The sequence below is a fragment of the Falco punctatus genome (genome assembly GCF_963210335.1).
Source record: "Falco punctatus genome assembly, chromosome: 6".
NCBI classification, from domain to species: domain Eukaryota; kingdom Metazoa; phylum Chordata; class Aves; order Falconiformes; family Falconidae; genus Falco; species Falco punctatus.
The window spans coordinates 19,651,982-19,676,424 of NC_137585.1; the positions used below are offsets into that span (position 1 = coordinate 19,651,982).

Consider the following 24,443-nt stretch of genomic DNA (forward strand, 5'->3'; position numbering starts at 1 on the left):
ATTCCTTCCTGGAACCAATATGCCTGACAGTGAAAGAGAGGAGCGGGCAGAAAGCAGCCAGGACACAGGGTCCCCATGAATGGTTTTATGGTGACTGTAACAGTTGTCTAGTAAGAACACCATCGGGATACGGGACTCTCACTCAAGGTGGCATCCCATCCCACCTACCACATAAGCTGGATACAGCCGCCTGCTCCACAGGCTCTTGACAGGGAAGACTGCTGCAGGCAACATCCTCCAGCGCTGTTAACCTTTCCGTGGAGTGCACTGCACACTGATCCTGCTGGAGATCCATCAGAACGCACCACTCAACTGACAGCTCATCCTGGCTTTCATTGTTCAACGTTTGCGTGCTGCACTTGACTGAGCAGAAAATACATTTATTTCAGAAATAAACTTATGGGGAGGGGAAAAAAAAAAAAAAAGCATTCACCTTGCCATATATTCGCAGACCACATTCTAGGCAGTAAGAGCTCCAAGTGCCCTGTGCCCAGAAGATGTCCTCTCCACGTGGGCCAGCTCAACAGAGATGGTACCATGAGCTGCAACAGGAGCCTTGAGACCTGGCTGCTCGTCAGATGCCAACACAGCCCGCCTGCCTTGTGAACATTCACCTGAGCAAGCAGTTTTAGGAAGCAGGAGCTTTCCCACCTTTGCCAATGCTCACACTGCCCAAGCCTGGAGGTAGCTTTAGGCAGGGAAGGCACCACCATCCCATCGAGACATCCCAGCTCACAAGGGTGGCTCACAGGCTGAGAGGAGGAACCTACACAGCAGTCAGCCAAGGGAAACCAGGCTCTGGTAACTATAGCAGGCAATTTACGCACGGTTTGAGGAAGAAGGGAGCTACGAGACAGGCACGGGATTTAACACATTTTATTTATGTTTTAAAAGTGAAGGCTACCTCGCATTCAAGCGAATGTAGTGCTATCTCAACAGCACAGTGACTCACTTTTTAACTGTCATAGCCCTGTTCTCGTATGTGAATTAGTCTAGACAAAACTTCCTTGCCAACACTAATCCAGTCGGCTTTTGTTGCTGCATTTCTGCACAGATTAATTTAATGTGCCGGTCAGTATTTTGACAAGATGAACACAAAATCTTAATAAGGAATCGCACTTATCCCTCATTTCTGGTAATCCTGAAGAAACAGTTTGTAAGACATATTACTCTGTGTCCAAAATTTATACAAAATGGAAATGGGGTTTTGTTCAATCAAAATAATCTTCTATATCGATATCTGGATTCAGGAGATCTTCACCATAGGCTGAAAGATCCATTTGATTTAAAATTAAGTTTTCAAAGGTTTCTTCCAAGTCCGTTTCACCAATCAGCACAGCTCCCATCATTCGGCCATTCTGCATCACTACTTTAACATACTCTTGTCCCTTGGTACATCTCAGCATCAGTTCATGGTCTACACCCAAGCCTTGAGCATTGTATTTTCCCAAAACCACCACCTAACAGAAGGAAAAAGAAGCAGTACTCATAAGAACATTGCAGTGGCTTTTAGCATTTCTGCTGGTAACAGTTCTAAGCTTCAGAAGACTGATGTAAACTGGGAAATACTTGTCCCTAGGGAACCTCCCCCATTTCGCTGGCTTGGAAACCCACATCAGAAATAAAAATCTTCACCCTGAAAATACCATCCACAATCCCCAACAATGAACACCAGTTACCGTGCTGAACTGTGTCAAATTTATCCATGAACAGAAACTTAATGAAACGGAATATGTATGAAGATGCAAAGTAGATCGGTTGTCACTCACCAATTACAATTTGTAATGTAACTGTAAAGATCTTTGCGCTTCTCAGTTTCAGGATTCAAAGTTACCGTGAACAGAGAAAATCTAAACTAAGATTAATTATTATATAGAGAAAAACTGAACTACCTGCTCAGAGTTAGCAAGTGAATATAAACAAGCAGTATGGGTTCCTCAGTGGTTTAAGAATATTAAGACTGTATTTGCTTTACCTTGTAATTGAAAAATTTTGTAACATGAGCAAATAGTTCAAAGCTGAAATCCATATCAACAGATTCCCCTAAAACATCTGCTGCCATGCATTTTGCTGCATACCATCCCATCTGCCTAGCTTGAGTCCACAGTCTCATCTGAAAAAAAAATATATTACAAGGATTTAAAAACACAAATACATGTCACTGTGCAATGACCGGGACTCACTGTTCTCATCAATGCATACTATGTATTTTCATTATACAAGAAAGGCTGAACAGCTTGGCTTTCAGCCACGCAGATAAAATTATCTGTCATCAACACACCCAGGACGATCTACTCATTCACTGGTTTCTGCTTCAATTGAACTTTCTTTTCTCCCATCTGTGTAATAGCGTGCAATTTCCTTTGTAGATTAGATGGCTGCTAAGTGCACAATCTTAAGATATGATTTACCTGATGCCACACTGGACTAGGTTCCCACGAAGCTGTGCAGATATCTCCAGCTGCATATATATCGGGCAGGGATGTGTGCATGTGCTTATCTACTTTAAGACCTCCATCTTCACCTACAGCAAACTAAAGTATTTGCACAGATCAGCAATAAGAAAAATAGTAACTGAAAGTAATTCAACTTCCCCATGTTAAGCAGTCATCTCATTTGTTACTCCTAAAAAAATTTCAGTAAATTCACTATTCTGCTTATCAAAACATTTGAAGACCTAAAAATCATATGAACAAATAGGACAGGAGCCCAGCAGGATGCTCTTCTGGATGCCATGTAGCAACAGAGAAAAGGTCATTCACTATGAACAATCTGCGGCTATTCATTCTCCCATCTAATCTGACTCAATTAGGAAAGACTGACAACCAGAGAAACACATTGTTCAAACCTCAGTCTCAAGACCCCCATCTTCAAGGGAAGAAAACAGATCCCCTGAAGAGTACCATAATGAAGTATTTTTCACAACTGTCTACATACCAAGTATTACTTCTCCATATTATAATGCAATCCTGCTCTTGCGGAGTTTTTCCTCAATCTTTTCAAACCTGTAACCTTTCAAATAAGCAAATACAAACTTAGCCTACAAAAGCAGAACTTCCTAACAACCTCTGCATTCCTTTCTCACCAAGTTTAAGAGCATACCAGTATTGCATTTTACAAATAACATTCACATAGCCTTCAAAATATCTCAAACTCTGTATTAAAAAAAGCTTAAACACCATTACACACCGAAAAAAATCATTTAACATGAGACTGTCCAGTCTCATGTTAAATACAAAGCATTAAGCATTATTTCTAGAACACAGCATAGGCTTATGAAACATTATTACTGATACCTAGGCAGGGACGTAACACAGCTTGCCAAATTCCAGTCACACTACATGTGTTACAGGGACACCTAGTCTCATTTTGTATTTTTGCCAAGGCCAAAAAATACCACTGCAAATACCTAAATACCTAATCAAACTTTCTAATGTAGGCCTTGAGTATTTCATGGCTAAACATCCAATGTGTGTTTCCATAATTTTCTTCTGCTTTATTCAGAGGATAGTGTTTTACTTCCTAATTAGAGGGTACCACAAAACACCAAATACCCTAATGTACTGATTTTGCCTGGGGTAGAGTTAACCGTCTTCACAGGAGCTACTATGAGGCTATGTTTTGGATTAGTGCTGAAAACAGTGTTGATAACGCAGGGCTGGTTTAGTCGTTGTTCAGCAGTGCTCACACAGATTCAGGAACTTTCCTGTTTCTCATGCTGCCCTGCCAGCAAGAGGCTGCTGTGCACAAGAAGTTGGGAGGGGACCCAGCTTGGGCAGCTGACCCCCACTAACTAACGGGATACCCCAAGGCATACAATGTTGTGCCCAGCAAAAAAAGCTTGGGGGAAGGAGGAGGAAAGGGAGACGTTCATAATTACACCGCTTGCCTTCCCAAGTAACTGTCATGCCTGTAAGCCCTGCTTTTCTGGAAATGGCTGAACATCTCTCTGCCGATGGGAAACAGCGAATGAATTCCTTATTTTGCTTTGCTTGTGTGCACAGCTTTTGCTTTGCCTAAATTTGCCTAAATTATCTCAAATCATGAGTTTTGCCACTTTAAACTCTTCCAACCCTCCTCCCCCATTCTACTGTAAGCGTAAGCAAGCTGCTGCATGGGGCTCAGCTGCCAGGCAGTGTTAAACAAGACACCTGACACGGAGACAAAACCATCTCAAGGCCTAAAAATCCACATGGCAGCTATGAACTCTAATCATCATCCACGTTTGGATGCAGATCCAAAGCGTGACTTCCCTCAGTGAACATGAGCACCTTCACAGCTCAGTTTCCCAGATCAAGAATACTGGAAATGACTGCTGCCTTCCCAGGAGAAAACTTTAAAATTTGTAAAATAAGATTTTTGCCGCGTGAACTAATCATACAAATGTTTTTCTCTCTTTGTATAGGCTTAATCTTTACAGTGTAAATTGTATATATATACTGTACATATGAGTAGCAACATAATAAGCCAAATTATTTTTTATTATGTTGGATATTATATACCAACACAATATATACCCGCCGTATTTTGAAACACTGTACAACATTCAAAACCTTTAGCAATCAATACTTCCTGTCAGAATACAAGCATAAACCAGCTGAAAAAGCTTATTTCACCTTAAAAAACAACTTAAACTTCAAAAGAAATCAGTATACTTACATTATTGCCATCAAGAAATGGTTTAACATTTGGCACAACTCCAGTTGCACTGACAATGAAATTGCAACCATAAATTTTTCCATTAGTTAATTCCACATATACAGGCCATAGCACTGAAAAAGGGGAAAATTTTGCCCTGAGAAAGTAACCAACAGAAATTACCTTATTAATTATGTCTTAAGCCATGAATTAAGAAGAAAAAAATATAATCTTTTGAGATATTGAATGGATTAGGTAGGGAAAAATAAAAATCAAAAACAAACAAAAAAATTATCAGAGGTGACCTATAACATTTCTTACCTTCACTCAGGACTAGAAAAAAATGAGATTTTGGAGCTTAGCTTCAAGTCCTACTATTTACATTTTCTGAACTTTTTCTAAATCAAAGCCCTCATTTGTTGGGGGAAAACACTATGTCCTGCCACTGCTTCAGACCCATGGGATGTTCTCTTAAGTACACAACTTCGAAATAGTCTTTTACATACAAATTTACAGATGCACAGGAAAGGCCTCAAAGCAAAAAGAACATCAGAGAATTGACTTCCTAGAATTTTATACTGGGAGTAACTGGCTATTAAGATATTATTTTAAATACTAATTTTCTTTGAGATGAATTTATTAATAGAATTACTCATGGCAAGTAATATTTTCTTCTACTTTCTTTGAAAGATTACTTCATTTTGACACTATTTTTTTTTCTTCTGTTTTAACACCACTGTTAATATATGTTTTTATTGGACCATCACAAGCAAGGGATATTCTGCATAAAGGATTTAGGTGACACTATGGAAAAAGGGTTTGACCCATAACATTTTTTAATGTAATTGTAGCCCATAAATCAAATGCTCAACTACTATTTGTTACTCAAGCTCCATTTAATTTACAGAAATAAAGGATTTATTTTCCAAATCTGTATTTGCTCTAGAACAGCAAACAAGATCAAACATGCTCCAGCGCTGCTTTTATCTTCAACACATTATTTCTCATCAGCACTGACACCTACCCTCGTCTGGTTCTATGTTCTTCTCTTCTTTAGGAAAAGTGAAAGATGTCTGTTGCAGTCGTATAAATCCTTCCTGTAAGTGTATTTTCTTCACTTCACATAGTACTTCAATATGTACTTTATGAGAAAACTAAAGAAAGATTGACAAAATTGTACACATAATGATTAGAAATAACAACATGTTTAATAGCAAGTATACCTTCACGTAAATTGACGTTACTAAACTGGAAAAAACCCAGAACCATGTATCCTGTCCTAAAGCATGACGCATTAGCTTAGTTCCCACAATTTTTCCTTTTTTAGTACAGATCTAACCATAGCAAATGGCAATTCACGCGCTTTTTCAGCAGGTATCTGATGTTCCTTGAAATTTCATTACAATTTAGCTTTTCCAGGCATGCCAGAAAACATATTCAAGTTGCCCTGAGCTTACAGGAAGAGAATTCAGAACTTACCAGAAAAAAGTAAACTCATCTTTTCTATCTTTCAGGATTTCAAATCCCTTACTTTCCTATCATGAATTAAATTATGATAACAATAATAAGTGTATGTTCTACATGCTGTAGAAAGAAAAAGAAAACATATCCTGTTTCATCAACCCATATTTCAACCACTTCTATTCTAAGCTCAAGACAGAAGTAGGAAGGTTGCCCATTTCTCTAAACTGTTTTGTGGATTCAGGCCTCGAAAGGTTTTACTCTCCACTACACAAACATATTTCCACAGCCTTCAACAGCCCAAACACCGCCAACTAATGTGCTGAATACCCTAAGCGTCCTTTAGTTGTTATTTCTGTAGAATCTATGACTGATCACCTTTTGAAAGGTCTTTCTTTTAAATGTGTTACAGATGCAAACAACTAACAGCTAAGAAATTAATAAAGACCTGATGAAAACCTATGAAAAGTGAGGATTTTTATTTAATTTCAAGCATGAAACTCTTCACAGTGCTCATGAGTCCACTACTCATTTTTCATTTCATTATCTACTGTGACAGGGGACTGATGTTCCCTGCACCTCTGTACAAATCCTACTGTCTTATTTTTCACATAAGATAATGTACATTTGGCAGCTGAAATCAGGACAATAGAGGCACCACTGCTTCTGGTTAAAGCTAGGATTGACATCAGTCCTACAGAAATATGCAAACCCACATTTACATTTCAATTTGAAGAGCAAACTGCTAAAATCATGCCAGTGGATCCGATTAGCCACTTTTCTTCTGAGGCAGAAAATTCCTTTGTGTTAACATATTTTCCTGTTCAGTTCTGACGGAACAGGAGGATCTGCTCAAGCACATTTCATTTCTATTTTTCTAATAATCCTCAATGTGGTATTTCACATTCTGTCACCCTTACTCACTTAAAGCAATATTTCAGCAAATGTGTAAGCAGGATTTTGACCATACCTCTTTCGTCCCTTTAAGAGCTAAGCCCTCATGCCAATCAGGGCCTAAGGCACTGCCCAGTTTGTCAGCTGCTGCTATAGGTCTTTCTTTTTCCTCATTTCCTGAAGGAAAGAGATGAAGAAGATCAGATTTAGCATGCATACTACATTGCCCGCAGAATTCAGAACGAGGGTCCTCAATTAAGAGAAATATGATCTGGTTGCCAAAAGGGAAGACAAAATGTAATGCCCCCAAACCCATTAACCTGCAGACAAGTCAGACTCCAAGCCACCATTCAGTTTTACGCCTTTCATTACTTCACTCATCTCAGCAACAACCATGCCACCGTGAGGTGTCTGCATGGACCCTTGAGAGCCAGACAGACCCCAACAGCACCAGGCTTCTGGAGACGCGCTATAGACTTGGTTGCTTAGCACCAGTGCTAACATTTAAACTGATGTCCATCTGCCAGCAAATGTGCACTGTCCCCTCCCCACTGCACAGAAGTGCGAATTCCAACATAACACGATACATGTGAAGAACACTGGGTGGTGCCATTTAGTGATGTTTAGGCTGACAATCTCACAATTTATTCTTCCGACCTGAAGTCTAAAACCATGCTCTTCTTTTTGTTAGTATTTTGGTCAAATACATGTTTCTGTCACATCTGTTCATGCAGTTCTGATTAACTGTTCTTAATTAACACTACAGTTTCACTGCACCTGTAATCATGGTCTGTGATGTTTTATCTGGTCCTCCAGTAGCTTATTATGGGACAGGTCTTTACATAATGCTGATGTAATTCAGAAAAAACATTAAAACATTACAGAAAATAAAGAAAAGTTCTTCAGCAGATGGAATACTTGGCACAGATATAAAGATAAGCACATTTTTTGCAGTTTACAGGTAACTATTACATGCTGTTGTGTGTCTACATAAATTCTGGAGGGTATTTTATATTGCTTTTTTGAAGAAGGAAATGCCACTGATAATAAGACTAAACCTTATTTACAGCCTGCTAAATTAATTAAATGCTGCTGCTGCCGTGTTAGGAGACCAAAGCACCATACCTTCCATTGTGTACTTGGTTCTTTTACATTCAATTGGAGTCTCTCGTTTTTCAGCAGTTAGCTTTGGAATGAGAAATTCAGCTGCTCCCGCATCAAAAAAAGTGTTCCCAATGGCTTTGTCTTTGATAGCCCAGATCACTTCACAGCCTTCAATTTCATACCTGTGGACATTTAAACAATGAATAAAGTGGCAGACAGATTCTGAAAAGGATCTGACTTAGCAAAACAAGTGTGCCTGGTTTCATTCCAGAAGCTTGAAATAAGGGACCTAAGACTTTTAAACCTATCAAATCCACTGCAATGCCAGACTGTCCACTGCTAGGAACAGGCATTTATATCTTGTTTGTACTACCTGAAACATGAACTGCTGGAGACATGCAGAGGACAGTCTATTGAAAGTGAAAAAGTGACTCCCTACAACACCACACAAGACCATATAATTGTCTAATACAGGTGGGTCTGTAACCTAGCAGACTGCAGGACCACACGGTTCAGTATGGTCACATCAAACATTTCAGAAGTTCTATTGACTTAAATTAAGCTGGGTGCAAGATAAGCCACCTCTTTATTCCTGTTACATCTTCTGTCTCCAGAAGTCAGACAAGTTTTCTAACTGAAACACTGCCCTTACCATTGTTAACAGAAATCTCTGTTGGTGCCAAACCAGAAAAACACTGTATATTCTTGATAGCTGTGTCAAAGCTTCTTCTGAAGCCTGCTGAATTTTACATGACAGTAAGCACCACTACACTGTGAAAAAGTTATTTTGATCAAATGCTTCAAGAACTACAATTTTGTAAGTCAACCTTCTCCCAAACTCTTGCACAATACGTTTAACATTTTATTGTCATTTTATTTGCATATGCATCTTCAAGATTTAGTCATTTACTTACACTAATTCAAGTGCAATCCCACCATTTCCCACCACTACTATTCTCTCAGCTTGAGCCAAATTCTTCTGAAAAGCCTGCATTAAGAAAGGAAAATTGTCAATTACAACTTAGATTATATGTTCCTTCATGCTGATCAATTATATCCTCTTCAGTATTTTCTTGCTTTCTTAGTCATCTTATTTTAATTTTCTCAGACTAATGATATGCATTTACTTATGCTAAGACCTGTTACAGAAGCTAATGAAACCTGTAAAGTTCTACCACATTAAGGGACGAAGTTACTGTTACCGTCTTACAAGTCTCAAATTGAGACAGGAGAGATAAAATAATAACATGTAAACCAATTCAACAGAGCCTTTAACAGAATCTAGGAGACTGTTCTCTGTCCTACAGACTATTAACACTGGGATATCACAACTTGCATAACTTTCACAGTAATCTGTATAACATTAAAAAGGCAAAGATACAGAAACTTGGTAATTTAAAAACTCCTTATCAGGAATCAGTAATCTAAGAAATAATTTGTAGCAAGTCTGAGAACCAATTTTATTTGTGCAAAAGCTTTCAGAAACAAACAAGTCTCCAAATCACACCTTAGTGGTGACAGAACATCCTACTTTTCGCTGGGATAGAGTTCTTTTGCTTCCTAGTAGCTAGTGGCTGTGTTTTGGCTTTAGGATGAGAGTAATGTTGATAACATACTGACATTTTAGTTGTTCTAAGCAGTGTTTACATTAAGTCAAGGACTTTTCAGTTTCTCACCCCACCCTACCAGCAAGAGAGCTGGTGGGACACACAAGAAGCTGGGGGAAGTCACAGCTGGGACAGCTGACCCAAACTGGCCAAAGGGACATTCCAATACTATCAGCTATGGGGAAAGCTGGCCAGCAGCTTCTGCTTGGGCACTGGCTGGGCATCGGTCAGCAAGTGGTAACTGCACTGTGCATCGCTTGTTCTATATACTCTACTTCTTTTATGAAAAGGAATAAGGCCTAAAAACCTAAAGACCCCTGAGAAGAGACTCAGCTCTGTAAATGCCCCATTCTGTCTTGCAAAATTGCTCAACTCTCTTGTACCAAGGAAACAGAGCATGGTGTGCTGAATCACCCTGTTCTTGCTCATTGTACCCAAGCCTAAGCCATTGATAGAGACTGCTGTACCAGGTACTAGAAATCATACATCTGATAAAGTTAGACATATCAATAGAAGAAAATGGTAGCAAGCCAAGATTTTTTGTACAAGAGTCTGGCAGAGCCACTTATGAAAGAAGGTTGAAAAAAGTTCAGCTCTGAGGAAAACCACCCGAGCAGGGCCAAAAGGCCTGAACGACCCTCCCAAAACTGATGCCAAGAGAAGACTCCACCTGAACTCTGCCCAGGCTCCACCTATCACTAATATGCAATGAGATTTTGTAATCACATGAATAATGTATGTAAAGACATTGCAATCACGTATGACAAATGTATAAATTAGCCTGTTTTGCACGTGTGCTTCAGAGTGAACTACCTCCTCCCCCACGCAGGTAATTTATACCTTGCTACTAAAAGTACAAAAAGTCTCCTAGCAGTTTTCTTCATTCTGAGTTTTTTTCGGCTTAATTTGTCATGATTATTATCTCTTCCTTTCCTGTCCTAATAAACTGTCTTTATCACAACGCACACATTTTTGTTTTTTTCCCCACTAGTTCTCTCCACCATCCCACAGCAGGGATGGGCAAGCATCTGTGTGGTATTTATGTGCCTGCTGGGTTAAACTACGACAGAGAAATAAAATAAACACAGGCCAGACAGTATTTTTTAGATCATAGTATAACCACTTCAAGTATTTTCTTTCAAACAAATCAAGAATCATGACTATTAGATTGATTTTTGCAATTACACAAAAATCTGTTCTTATGTGCTTCCAGTTTGCCTGACTAACTGTGTCAAGAGAGCCTGAACTGTAAAAGATCAGGAAAACTGCAGTCCTTTAATCCCTTCAGAGAAAGACACTGAAGTTGTATCAGAGGGGACTAGTGGACACAACCAATCATCATTAAAATAAAAAGCAAACAAAACCTTAGAAACAAGCATTTTCAGCCTCATTCAACATCAGTTTTGACAAATGATAGTCCAGTCTACTGTTTCCCCACAGTGGACGCACAGGGAAGACCATCAGAAGACAACAAGCACATGTCGATATATCCTGGAACATGTATTTTTTCTTCCCTCTTTATTTCTCTTGTGTTTTTTTTTAACTCAGGTAAACGTTTAATATCCAAAACAAACAACAATTTCATAGTTTCACTTCACTTTGCTTGAAAAAGTAACATCTTTCTTATTCTCAGCATCAAACTTAATTTGATGAACTCCAGTTTTTATGCTATGAAGAAGCAGTGTTCACTTTTGTTAAAGAAAATGTAGTTTGAATTAAGAAATCTGAAGTGCTTAAGCTGATAAGTGGCATAACCAGGCCTCTGCCTTTGTATAGCCCTACTCCAAGGCTGTTTTAAAATGTAGTCAAGTTAATCAGCAGGAGAATAGAAAAACAATAGATGAGAAATTTGTGTACACAGGTGCTTTCTGAAACACAGATGTCTTTAGAAAAATGAATATAGATGAGTAGGAATTGCTTGTTCAAAGATTAAGTGTGCTTGCAGGATTGTGTGAGTTAAAACAGATGGAAAAAAGATCATGATCCGAGGAGGACCCTGAAACCAAGTCAGAGACTGGAACCAAATAGATGAATCAACTGGGACAGGACTGGGTGATGGATTCCAGACCTGGTAAGACCAAAGGAAACTCCCAGAACTTCTGACTTTGACTAGTGATCCAATTAGTGTATATAAGCCGTGCTGCACCCCTTTGTTCTCTGCCCATCACTGAGGTGGTGGCCCAACTCCGAGTTGCGATTAAAGCAAGCCTAACGGTACCCACATCTGTGTGATATTCTCCTTCTAACAACTTTCACCCTGTCTCCTCTAATTCTAAAGACCTATAGCAGTGAAACCTCTTTCTACTTCCAAGCTGAAGTTTTAGTCCAAGTCATTTTTCATTTGAAAACTTTTTCACATCTTTGACTACAACTCTTTTCTGTACAATGGGGACAAACTAGAGTAGAATTTAAAAAAAAAATGCCCTACAGTAGCTTTTCACTGAGCAGCCCTTCATACAGTGTAGCAGATACACCTTCTCAGGGAAGTTTCTACTGACGCCTACTTCCTGCTTGTATTTTCAGATTGGCTTCCACATGGAGGGTAGAACACCATTTATTCTAGATTATCATGTTAGAAATACTGTCTATGAGCTATTTATAAACTTAATAAATTTAGTGACTAATTAATTTAATGGTATTTTAAGGCTATTTCTCTACTACTGAAAGTGTTTTTATTTAAGGATATACAATAACAAACATCATCTGTTTCTCCATTTCACTCTATAATCATTTTTAGTATTTTGCATCAGAAGCAGGAATATATTATACACTTCTAAGTCCAAAACAAATTTACCTGTGCGCTGTCAGTGTCCCGGATTCCTAATACATATGGGTTTCCTTCAAAAATTAGTTTTGGTTTTGCTCCAGCACACAGGCAGAGTTTTTCATACATATATTCCTTCCCATCTTCAGTGACAATCCTCTGTTAAAAATGAAGAGAAAAAGCAACTGCAGACCTCTAGGAGAGCATCAGCATTTTCTTCCTTAGCATCATAGTATTTTGCAGGTATTAAAAGCTGTAACTCACTTCTTAAAGAGCAAGCCTTCCTACTCTCATTGACTCTGTGTCGTTTATTTGCATTACACTCACCACAAACTTACAGGCATATGACATTATATGACAGACGGTGCACTCAAAGAAAGATGACATATAAGAATTACCACTTGGTGTCACTGTATTTACTAGCTGTACTAGAAGAATAGGTTTTCTGTGTGACAAATATCCCACCCCATCAACATTAACATTATGCACTAGTGTATGTTAGCAATTAAGAACCTCATTCAAAACATTTCAACAACAGTAAACCTGTACATAACTTAACCTGGCACAGGCTAGAATACAGTTTAGAAAACCGGCAAATTCTGTTCTTTGCTAAAGAAAAAGGGTAGGCACTAAACAAGCTACATCATTCTGCAACAAGCAGTACTTAACATTTTATGACCTTATTTGTTTTCCAAACTAGAAGCTAAATAGTTTACACTAGTTTTGCACAAAGAGAGTTTTTAAAGGTTATGGGCAAAAGATCCTCCAAATCTATACACATGAAATCTTTGTGTCCACAGACACATACCTAAACTAAAACACCATTATAGAAGTGATACAAGAATATCATTAAATTCAAAATATTAGCAGAATCTAACTGGAATCATATCTCTAACTTAAAATGAGCAAAACCAGTTTTGGATCTTAATGTGAATTTCTGGTAATGTTGAAGTGAAAAATAATGTTGAGCTGACACAGGCACTAACACAGATCTGTACATGCTGTACATTGCTCATACTTGCAATGTATTTCCTGCTAAAAATAAAGAAGAAAAGATGGAAATGTTGCTTAAGAACTCTTCTTCCCCCCCCCCCGTATCACAAAGTCCTTAAGATTTTGGTCTCTGTAGCAACAAGCAGTAATTCAAGAATCAGAGATCTCTCCAATCAAGGGTTACAGCAATTTTCAGACACCTATACTGACATACAGTATTGGTTTCATCAACTGGTTTCCCTGCTGTTCCAATCAGGTATTCAACAAAGTATGTCTAAGGTGTCAAAGAATTAAACCTAAAAGATACGGTCTCTTAATCAACAAGCAATTTTTGATCTACAATTTTGTCCCTTGTATGTATTTCTACTTGAACAACAGTGTAAGTCGTAAGTGAAATTAAAAGTTAGGAAGTATTTTCTTGTGATTTTGGTAACTTAACACTTTAATAACCAGAATGTTCTTGAACAGAATTTCACACCCAGAACGTTGAACTGCTTAAGATATTTCTTAAATAAGTAAATTGAAAAAACATATAAAAGACAAAACACCAGCTTACATGTTCATCACTTTTCAACTGTTTTACTCCAGACTGTATAACTTTGATATTGTGATATCGTTTTTCTAATAGAGAACTTGGTTGCTCTTCCACATCAAATTCTTCAAGTGTTTTGGAGACCTGTAGGAAGAAGAGAGGTATTTAAAAATATGCATCATTTATCCATCCCTTTTTCTAAAGCTTGTAACAAAATGTGTTATGTTCATTTCCAGTAAAGAAGTCACAACATAAAGCCAGTATTGTCACAACACATGTTATCACGTTACTGCTAAGTTCCTTTTTCTATATAGAATCCTTTCATGCCTATTCTTTGTAAAGAGTCAAAGTAGCACAGAGAATTCTAATTCTAAAGCTACACATTAAGCAAAAACTGGAGAACCCTGATGGCTGCTCTAACTGCTATGAAGTTTTATTCCATAAATAGAATACATTATTACAGTTTTTAACACTGCTTTTTAACTTACTTGATGCAGTGTAAAGACCCTGTTTTTCTGTTTGTTGTAACTTTGATGAAATTACTCAGTAATATTCTCCCATATGAGCATTTTCCTCTCCTTGGCATTTTAGGAAAAAGATTTTGGTCAAAATACCTTACAGTATTTTGTAATATTTATATTACAAAATATTATTTATAACATTTTGTAGTAAAATACCTTTTTTCTGGAATAAATATTTTTATTCCATTTAAAAAAAACCCAAACCCACAACACAAAACCCCGCCACTGACATTTTCTGCAAAACCCTAATGATTCAAAAACCTTTTGTTGCAGGTAGCCAGCTGGCCCTTAGGGCAGGAAAAGAGCTTACCATTGTTCAACTTGCGAACAGGACATATAAGGCAAGTGTTCAGGCAAAACAGATTCAAGATCACCTCAGAGCATTTACTCGGCATCTCATCCATAGTCACTATGTGATACTACAGAGACTCCGGGCAGGGGGTGGGCGTGCAGGGGCAGGCACAAACCAGGACTTGGAAAACATTCAAGTTATGTCGATCTGGGGTTTCTTCCAGAAGGGAGCACCTGCATGGGAACCTCCACGCTTTCTACTTTACAGAATACTCAAAAGAGTCTGGAACAAAACTAGGAACCAGAAGCCACACAATGTTTGCAATTCAGAGAGAAATTAAGATGCTCATGTCCAAAACTTCAATGCTGCTGCCTTCAGATAGTGTTTGGCTATTCCCTTATTCTTCAGATATTGAAACTTCTGCCAATGTGAATTACAGACTCTACACCTCTGCAACGTGTAAATGTCTTTTCCTGGATACTCATGACCCTACTGTCAGCACTCAAGCTCAGAAGATATTCTTTAGCTGGGTGTTATTCTTCCAGTCTCACATATAGCTCTTGGTCTCTCAGCCATGTTCTGAGCATCCCATTAGCCCTGGACAACAACCACAGCGCAAAAAGGAAGAGATGCTGACAGCCAATTACGGCCACTACATGCAAAGAACTGCTGTTCAAATCTCTCTATGCTTTATTTCCACACACACACACAGCCGCCCCAGTTATTTGAATTAGGCATTCATATACCAGGAAGAATTATGTTAAAACCGGACTGTCAGATAAATTAGAGTGGCTTTTCTTTCTTATCACATACTCATCATGAGACGTGCCTCACCTGTTAGATACCATGTTTCAGAAAGACAGTCATGAATCTAAAGGCCAAGTGGAAGCCCAGCTCTCCATGTCTTAACTTTCCCTGACAGGTAAAACCTAACTTTTTACTGGCTGGCAGCTTTGTGTCCTGAGTTCAGTGCAATCCAGTCTCCAACTCTTTCCGTGCCCTATGGTAGAGTTTGAAGTTCCCTCAGAGTGGGGAAAAAAAGCAGTGCTTTCCAAGATCTGAGCACCTCAGCAAAACTAGCTTAGTGAACCTGCTAAGGCCAGAAATCTGAATTCATGTACAGATTTTATTTTCTTTCTCAAACCAGCAGGAGAGAGGTCATTGAATCACCAGCTGCTGGAGATAAAGATGAAGGCAATTTCACAGAAGACTATCCCTTTTTTATTACTTGTTAGAAGTCTGTTTCTGCCTGAAACTCAAACACAATGCTGTATAGGAGAACCGCTAGCCAGACTAAGTTTCTGAAGTAATGTATTTCAAAGATACCATTACAGTGCTTAAAATGGAGCCCCCATTAATAATGCAGTGGAATAAAACTTTAGTAACTTCAAAAATACTTCAACCATGTAAGCATCCAATTTAACCTTTGCTCAAATGGCATGAATATATTCACTAATTACTAATGATTATGCATCACTAGAAAATATCTCTTCAGTCCTGCTAGCACTTACTGTTACAGCCACACTAACATGAAAATAAGTTCAAAGTCATATGCATTTTCAGGATTATGTTCTAAATTATTTGTACCTATGCAAACTTCTGAAGAGGTCTTCCCATAACAAAAATTAAGTCTCTCTTACCTGTTTGAAATTTGTTACAGCTTTTATAACTGGAGAAGCTGTCACTAAAAGAACATCTTCTGATGGGAATTCCATGGCCAGCTTGTAAAGGAACAGAAATCACGATGAGTGAATACAGTCATCAATAGATTTTGACTTTAAGATAATAAACTTATTGGTGAAAGGTAGCATGTATTATTACATTACTTTAGTCTTGTAGAACCCTACTGGATAAACACTACTTCAAGACTATGAAAGAATAACAACTAAAATGAACAGAATTTGGAGACCCGAGACTGATTCATTTACACACAAATACATCTTCAGGAACTGCAACCATGGTATAAATGATTACTCTAAAGCCTATTCTCACAGTATTCTAAAGGGCAGCCTATGGAACAGCCTATGATCATGTGATTTCTGGAGATACCCAGTTACTGGACATACTTATTTTTATTGCACAGTAGTGAGTAATTGTTCACAGATTTCATTTTAACAGAGGAAATGCTAACTCCTATTGGCTATTTTAAATGTCATTTAGTAAACTGATAAATGGATTATTCTCTTCAGAGTACTACTAAGCAATAGAAGACTTTTACAAGCCCCAAGCCAAAGTGAAAAGTTCCTATTTTAAACATGCATTGTTCTGCCACAGAAAATAAATCGGCTGTCAAGAACAAATCATCTGTCTCTGAGGTACAGGCAAAACGCAGGGTTCCTTGTCACCACATTCTGTAGATGAACAGAACAGTTGTATAAGCCATGAAGAAGGATGTTTCATGTCATACACAACCAGCTGCGCTATAAAGGGACTAGCATGTATTCCTGTACCTGTGTGATCTGAAGGTTTATGTGGTGAAGCCTTGTTGGTTTAAGGGAGATTCACGTTGGCAAATACAAATTAATTTAACAAGGCTATGTAATCCACACTTTATAGCATGAATCCCTAACATATTTCACACGTATCACAGCTGAACACTTTGTATTGACAGATAACAGGAAGAAAGGTTAAGTAACACACTGTGCTGCAGCAGGTGCTCCCAGCTGTATCTAATAAGCCTCAGAAAAACAACAGAACACTACGGAGATCATGTTCAGTAGCTTTATTAATGACAGATAGTGGGATTGAGCGCACCCTCAGCAAGTTCACAGATGACACCAAGCTGAGCAGTACAGTCAATTGGTTAGAGGGATGTCATCCAGAGGGATCCTGACAGGTTTGAGGAATAGGCCCACATGAACCTCATGAAGTTCAACAAGGTCAAGAGCACAGTCCTGCACCCAGGTTGGGGCAATCAACAGTATTAGTCCAGACTGGGGGATGAATGTATTGATAGCAGCTCTGCAGAGAAAGACTTGGGGATATTGGTTGGTTAAGAATTAGATAAGGATTGTCAACATGTGCTTACAGTCCACAAAGTCAATCGTATCTGGGCTGCCTAAGAAGAGTGGCCAGCAGGTCAATGGGCCCCACCTGGAGTAGTGCATCCAGCTTTGGGGCGCCCAGCACAAGACAGACACAGACCTGTTACAGCAGGCCCAGAATACAGCTGGTCAATGGTCAGAGGGCTGGAGCACCTCTCTTATGAGGACAGGCTAAGAGATAGGTTGTTCAGCCTGAAAAAGACAAGGCTTCCAGGGAGACCGTACTGTGGTCTTTCAATACGTAAACTGGGCTCACAAGAAAGACAGAGACATTTTACCAGGCCCTGTAGCGACAAGAGAAGGGGTAACGGTTTTAAACAGAGATTTAGATTAGGTATAAGTAAGAAATTCTTTACTATGATGATGGTGAGACACTGAAACAGGTTGCTCGGAGAAACTATGGATGCCCCATCATTGGAATTATTCAAGGTCAGGTTGGATAGGGCTCTGAACAACCTGATCCACTGGAAGGCGTCCCTGCCCGTGACAGGGGAGCTAGAACTAGATGATCTTTAAGGTCCCCTCCAACCTAAACCATTCTGTGAGTCTATGTAATTTTAAGACAGCCATCATGTATTTTGCATCAGTTATACTCAAATGCTTACCTCTGCCCTCTTATTAAGATTTAATGGTTGTTTGAAACTTTCATTTAGTATTATTAAGGTTATTTCATTTCTTTACTTTTAAAAATACTAAAACTAAAAATCTGCCAGATAGAGTATTAGGTTTATCCATGCATACAGAAATGTGCAAGTCATCACAATCTAGAAAGAAATGCTGCCATATAAGCATGAAAGGCAGAAATTACGTAAGACATGAAAAATCTTGTGGCAATAAAAAAAAAATTCCAACTCAAACTTTTAAGACATTTTTGTCAGAATATTTCAAAACATACTCAAAAAGTAACTATATGTGAAAATACTTGAGACAGACCTGATGCAACGATTGCTCTCAGCTGCCTGAGAAGTCTGAACTACAAGACATCACATACCTAAAATGCAGTATGATGGACAAGTTGTTTATTGCTACTATGTTCCACAGAATTGTACTTGCTCAACACCAGAGCTGAGAAAAATTGTGTTCAATATCCCTCTTTCATTTAAAGCATGCGCTCAACTATACATGTACAACACATAAATTCTTCTAGAACACAGTGCCACTTTTAATGGATTTAGTGAATTAAAACATATACTAAAAGACCACTAATACTCACTGCTGTGCTTCCTGCAGTACTAAGAGATGAGCCAAAAAGAGGCAAGTCTCTGCCATCATGTAACAATCTGATTGGGTTTTCCAAGGAAAAGAAAAAAAAGGTGAGGGAAAGAGCCCAGGGGGGTAAGTGGTACTCTCTATGAACTGACAAAAAAAACAAAGCTTTAACTCTTTGGCACTAACACAGCAGAAAAAAAAAAAAAAAAAAAAAAAAAAAAATCAAGAAAACAATAAATGCTAGTCCCTTTTACAGCAATCTTAAAGATTACAGACATCCACTATAAATTGGAAATAACTGTATTGTGAAACAGGATCATAGCAACTAGATACAATTCTAAATTACTTCCAGGAAAACAAAGTCTTTGGGAATATGAAATGTATGATCCAAAACTTATTCTTGCAAGCACATAGGGATAACACAAGAGCCTTAATTATGTGAATAGTTTAATCAACTTTTAAGGGATTACTCATATTAATATAGTATTTAAGGGTCTGTAGTACCAGTGCCCACATATTGCATTAACCATGAATAAAAGGAAAAAACCCCCAAACTAGTAGAAACAAACTAATACCATGAAGATGGAGAACAGTATCAGTATTTTTTTAAATTAGCCTGCATGTAGTTTATACAATGTCAGAAATTAAATAGTATCACTTCATCACCAGAGAACAGATATATCTGAAACACAGTCTTTATACTGCTTTTTAGTTTTAGTATATAAAATATTCACTGAACTAATATCCACACCATTTCATTCCACACTATAGGCACAAAGTTACCTCCAGTTACTGTTACTTTAAAAACACTAAAAACCTTTAAAAAAGAAACAAATAAATTTATTTTTAGAGCTTGAGCTCATGGAAAGCTGGAGACTGGACAAGGTCCACAGGTGTACAGCCCTGAACATGGACACAGGAAAAACAGAGCAGTGCTTTTATAAAAAGCAGGACATCGCAGCAGCCTTCACTTGAGCGGCAGTACAAACTTTATGGCTGCGAGGAATGATGCATGCAGGGCTCCTTCAAGTTCCTGGCCTCTTGGCCAGCACACGGAATGGCAGCTTTCCCAAGTTACAAAGTTTTACTCCCCTTTTTATGAAGCAGTCGTAAACTCGTACCGGGTTATTTGCAGGACTATTTTAACCTCTTCAATATTTCTAGACCGACAAATACTTTTATATTACAACGCTGCTTCCCTGGGGCTGGTTTTGTTTCATTTTGTTGGTTTGTTTTTTTTTTTTTCAAAAGAGGGACAAATTATTTGTAAACAAGGGGGGCGCGTAATTATGTAATTAATGTATAGATAAAAATATCTATGAAATGACTAATAAATCTAATGAACTGTTTTACGTAATTTCGTAAGTCGACCCTATAAAACACGTACGCCTCCATGCGAACCGCGCCGCCCGAGCGCCCCCCCCCGGCCCGGCGGTCTCCCGCCGCGCACGGCCGGCCGCGCTCCCGCCGGGGCCGCGGGGGAGGGCCGAGGCTGGCGTGCGGGATCAATATGACACCCCGCTCGGCACCAGGCCCCCGCGCCCGGAGTTCTCTGCCGGCTGGGGGGGGGCGGGTGGGGGTGTGTGTGCCGCGCGGGCCGCGCATGCGCGAGGCGGGCAGAGGAGGGCCCTTACCTTCTCCGCACAGGTAACCCCTGCGATTCCTCCGCCCACCACCACGAACCGACTCCGCGCAGCGCCGGCGGAGGCCGCCATTTCCCTGCCTGCTCCCCTGCGCGCCGCCGCCGAAGGAAAAAAATAATCGCCGGTTACCCACGGGAGCGGCTTCTCAGCGCCGCCTCCCCGCCAGGCCGTGGAGGGCGGCGGCGGCAGCGGCCCAGCTACGGCGGGCGGTGGCGCCTAAACTTCCTCTGCTGGCGGCGCGCCCTCCCGCGGGGGCGGGGCGGGGCGGGGCGGCGCGGCGGAGCCACCCCTCCCTCAGCTCGCCCGCCCGTCACACCTTTTTCCCGCTGATTTTTATTTAATTTGGAAGTTACATTCTTCCTTGGCGGAGCGAGGACTTCGCGGGCCTGAACGCTGGAGGATTCTGATGGACTTTGCCAAGGGGCCAAAGAGAGCAGATAGCAAATAGCTATGATAAAAAACAAAGAAAAAAAATTACGTTCAGGTCTTTCTTCACCCCTTAACGGGATATCAGGAAAAAGAAACACGGGAATGCGAGACACTGCCTTCTCCCCAGCCGCCCCCTATGCTGGGTACAACAGAAGCAGCACGGCGGCAGCGTGTGGCGGTGCACACGGGGCGGGTGTTCCCGAGCTGCCCCCCCGCACCCCCCCGGGCCCCCCCAACACCTCCCCGGGATCCCTCACCCCCACCCCGGGATCCCCCGCCCCCCGCCCGGGATCCCCCCCGCCCCCCCACCCGCACAAGGTGCCACCGGGCGCAGGGACCGTGTGCAGGCACCGGGCGGCCCCCGCGGCGCGGCCCCGCCGGTCAGCGGCCCCTCCTCTTTCAGTCGCCGCAGCCGATGGCTTTGCTGCTTCTTTCTTTGGTTTTGAGACTAGGACAAGTGTGGTACGAGATGTATGTGTCACAGTCAGGACACAGACTGACGCCTATAAAGGGGCCAGCCATGCCTATAGCTGGAGATGAGCTGCTTAAAATGAGTTCCAAGCTTTTGCGCTCTGGTTTACCTTAGAGTTTTCAGCATATCAGTAAGTACGATTTTCATTCTAACACTGACCTTCAATGCTTTTTATCCTCTTGGAGGAAGGGATGAGCTATACAGGATAAAACTACTAACCGCATGCACCACAGAAAATTACTTTTATTTTATGGCCGATGCCTGTTCAGACATTCCTGTAGCCATCAGGACATCAATCACACCCTCCAAAACAGTTACTTCCTGATGGCAGTTAGTTATAAATACTTTCATTTTGTCTTTTTTTTAAGAAGTAACTTTTTTCCCAGCATTGAAGGTAATTTTACAGTCCAGACAATTGCTGGCCATTTTGGTCATAAACTAAATTCTGCTCTCTGAACACAGCGCATGCCACTGTAAATTACCTGAGTAAATGACCTGACCTAAACGGTGCAAGATATTGGATAGACTTGCGTCATCAGGTACAAGAATACCTTCCAAGGATTTTATTCTGCAGTATATGATAAACGACTGGAGAAATTCTCATTTTACTTGCAGCATTTGCTTGTGCAAACTAAGAAAAGTTGTTACTGCCTCCATTCACAAAAAATGTAAAAAACCAACACAACCAGGCAAATTAAGACTGTGAAAAGAGTTGCTCACAATTACAGTATACCTTCTTAGTTTCTAACTGACAGCAAGGAGGTGATAAGTGCAGACCTGTAAAAACTTTTTCAGATTCATAACGTTTAATTGTATAGGGGATGTAATGAACTTGGCTTTAGTAACAGTAGCCCACTGCAAATTCATTCCTGACACTTCTTACCAATCTCAGTGCATATGCATTGAAAAGGAGTAGCAGAGGATATGGGACCGTGAAAGTAGATGGCAGTCATTAAGTAGGTTTTATCCTTTATTAAGCAAGAACTCTTAATGTTCTCTGAGGAACTCTGAAAATCACTGTGCAACCATCATGGTGCCTATGTCACTTGTATCCACGTGCGTGTAACCTTCCATGCATGACTTTGCTTATCTGACGCTCACAATCTAAATATAACTGTGACTGTCGTAACCACCCCAAACTCCAGTAGCCAAATCCTTGGTGCAGTCCATAGATGGAGTGGGTATTGACTTGGGGGAGTCCTTACAAAAATTCTGGAAGAAATCCACTTGTCTCGAAAGCACAATCATTTTTCTATGAAGGAAAATATTACATTTACAGTTATGGGTTGACTGGATCTCATCCACCGTGCATCCTCTGCTAAATGGCCACTGTGCAAGAGCAAGGCCTGCGAGATCATGGCTTTGTTGTGGAAAGCCAAGCATGCTGCATGTGGGTAGTGATGCACTTTGTATTTCTATCATCCTTCCTTTCCTGCAAGTATGTTTGGGCATCTCAGATGTCTGTAGGGCTTTGCTGATTTGGGCCAAGATGGTAGGTTTTGTCTGGGAATGTGGGTAATCTATCACTCATGAATAATGAATTAATGTACAGAACATGACAATAAAGCTTTTATAGCCATATGTACTATAAGGGTTTTTTTTTCTTTCACTGTCTTCCATTCCTCAAGCAGATGGAGAAGTTATTCAGACAGTGAGAGAGAGGGAGGCAAGAGGTGTCTGATCCACTGATTAAATGATAAAGATGAACTGATAATTACATACTATTTGATTGGCCTTTGGAAGAGGATCAGGGAAGTGATAAAGCCTAAAGAAGTGATACGAGCACAAAACACTTTACAGGCTGAATGACATTAAAGATTCCAAGATTTTTTGTCAGTTAGTACTTGGCTCACATAAAGGCAGAAGATACAATGTTGTCATTGTGACAATCTGAAGGATTTTTAAAACTGCAGACCTCTGGAAAATCACCTGAATATTTCGGTAGCAAGAGGTGCTGGTCCAATATGATTCCAGTAAGAAAAGCACTCAGACTCTGTCAAGTATCACTTAAAATTACGTTTATTGGAGCTAACACTGTAACAGAAAAGAGGATAATATAGATAATCTCACATCCCTCCAGATGCTGGGAGCCCACAGTAGTGCAGCTTTGGATGGGTCTTCAACAATGCACACTGTACAAATCCTGTCGGTGGAAAGGTTACCCAGCAATGTGGTCTTTTGAGCTCTTACAGGATTTTCTTACAAGAAAACATTTCTATTCATCATTTCTACTGCCAAACAAAAAGGATGTCCATATGCAACTCATCGCTGCACTCTTAGATAAAGGCAAGGCCATGCAGGTGGTGTAATTGCCAGCAGCCAATGGGAGCCGATGAGAAGCTCCTTGATTGCAATTAGTGGGCTAAGTGCATGCTGTGGCCAAGGGATGTGTGCGGCACAGCACGAGCCACAGCAAGGCCAGGCTGTATGTGCGGTGCTGTGCAGCACAGCACAGGCTTGGGCCAACCCAGGTCAGCTGCTCTGTGGATCACTAACTCCTCGATGTACAATGATCTTCCGGTCAGGATGACTAACTTCCACCCCTTGATCCACATACAGTTGATCTTTCCTACAGATACCATAAACTGCAGATTATACCAGTAAGGTTTTTTGGCTACTAGAAAGATTATTTTACCAAAAAAAACCCCAATTACTAAAATCAGTAATACAAGAGTAATAAAACAAATATTGATTGTGAGAATAAGTACAGGATAGCAATAACCTAGGAGCCAGGACCATCAGAGATGCCCTGCCATCAGATTCCATCCCCAGTCCCATGTACCCTAAGACACATGATGCAAATTTCACAAAAACAGTCCAGTTATGTGATGTAGTAGGTG

At 40.1% G+C, this 24,443-nt stretch overlaps 1 protein-coding gene across 2 annotated transcripts; it reads right to left on the reverse strand.

Annotated features, from left to right (window-relative positions):
- Positions 1-862: 862 nt before the first annotated feature.
- Positions 863-20,969, reverse strand: PYROXD1 (pyridine nucleotide-disulphide oxidoreductase domain 1). Of its 2 annotated transcripts, none has more exons than XM_080392194.1 (12): positions 20,694-20,969; positions 16,447-16,527; positions 14,018-14,137; positions 12,499-12,627; positions 9,012-9,085; positions 8,119-8,279; positions 7,070-7,170; positions 5,663-5,792; positions 4,660-4,772; positions 2,412-2,534; positions 1,976-2,113; positions 863-1,460 (listed from the first exon to the last, which is right to left on the reverse strand). In XM_080392194.1, the coding sequence occupies exons 1-12, from the start codon at positions 20,772-20,774 to the stop codon at positions 1,212-1,214; spliced, it is 1,500 nt and encodes a 499-aa protein (XP_080248320.1). In that variant the 5' UTR covers positions 20,775-20,969; the 3' UTR covers positions 863-1,211. The 2 variants fall into 2 exon arrangements, with proteins under 2 accessions (XP_080248320.1, XP_080248321.1); XM_080392195.1 differs by lacking the exon at positions 20,694-20,969 and adding an exon at positions 19,064-19,087.
- Between the last annotated feature and the right edge of the window lie 3,474 nt (positions 20,970-24,443).